Source organism: Pteropus alecto, unplaced genomic scaffold (assembly GCF_000325575.1).
Source record: "Pteropus alecto unplaced genomic scaffold, ASM32557v1 scaffold3700, whole genome shotgun sequence".
NCBI lineage: Eukaryota > Metazoa > Chordata > Mammalia > Chiroptera > Pteropodidae > Pteropus > Pteropus alecto.
The window spans coordinates 1-635 of NW_006429125.1; the positions used below are offsets into that span (position 1 = coordinate 1).

At 62.4% G+C, this 635-nt stretch overlaps 1 protein-coding gene across 1 annotated transcript; it reads left to right on the forward strand.

The window, feature by feature from the left end:
* Positions 1–3: 3 nt before the first annotated feature.
* On the forward strand, positions 4–476 carry LOC107195277 (myeloid cell surface antigen CD33-like; the record flags this gene model as incomplete). Its single annotated transcript, XM_015585249.1, has 2 exons — positions 4–25; positions 96–476. Coding segments are annotated over 2 exons (403 nt in total), but the record flags the coding sequence as incomplete, so codon positions are not given.
* Between the last annotated feature and the right edge of the window lie 159 nt (positions 477–635).

The window sequence follows — 635 nt, forward strand, 5'->3', positions numbered from 1 at the left end:
CTGCTGCTGCCCCTGTTGTGGGCGGGTGAGTGGCCAAGGGGAGGGCGGGGAGGGTGGGGCGGCCTGGGAGCTCTGCTCACTTTCCTTTCCCGCAGGGTCCCTGGCTCAGGATGGCAGATACCAGCTGACAGTGCAGGAGTCCGTGACGGTGCAGGAGGGCCTGTGCGTCTCCGTGCCCTGTGCCTTCTCCTACCCTCAGAGCTACTGGACTAGTCCCCAAGCTCACGGCTACTGGTTCCGGGCCGGGGCGAAGGAACAGCAGGATGCTCCCGTGGCCACAAACGACCCAGACCGTGATGTGCAGGAGGAGACCCAGGGCCGATTCCGTCTCCTCGGGGACCCTAAGAACGACAACTGCTCCCTGGACATCAGAGACGCACAGAAAAGGGACACGGGGACCTACTACTTTAGGGCGGAGAGAGGGAATTATCTGAGACATAGTTACAAAACAAACCAACTCACTGTGCATGTGACAGGTAAGGCATGGGTCACGGAGAGGTCACATGGGCGGGTTCTGAGGTTCCCGGGGGCAGGGCTGGGATCCGTCCCCCTCCTGAGAGGTGCGGGGGGGTGGGCGTCCAGTGTGTCCAGCTCAGAGGGAAGAGCTGGACCAAAGCCTGAGGCTTCTCTCAGGC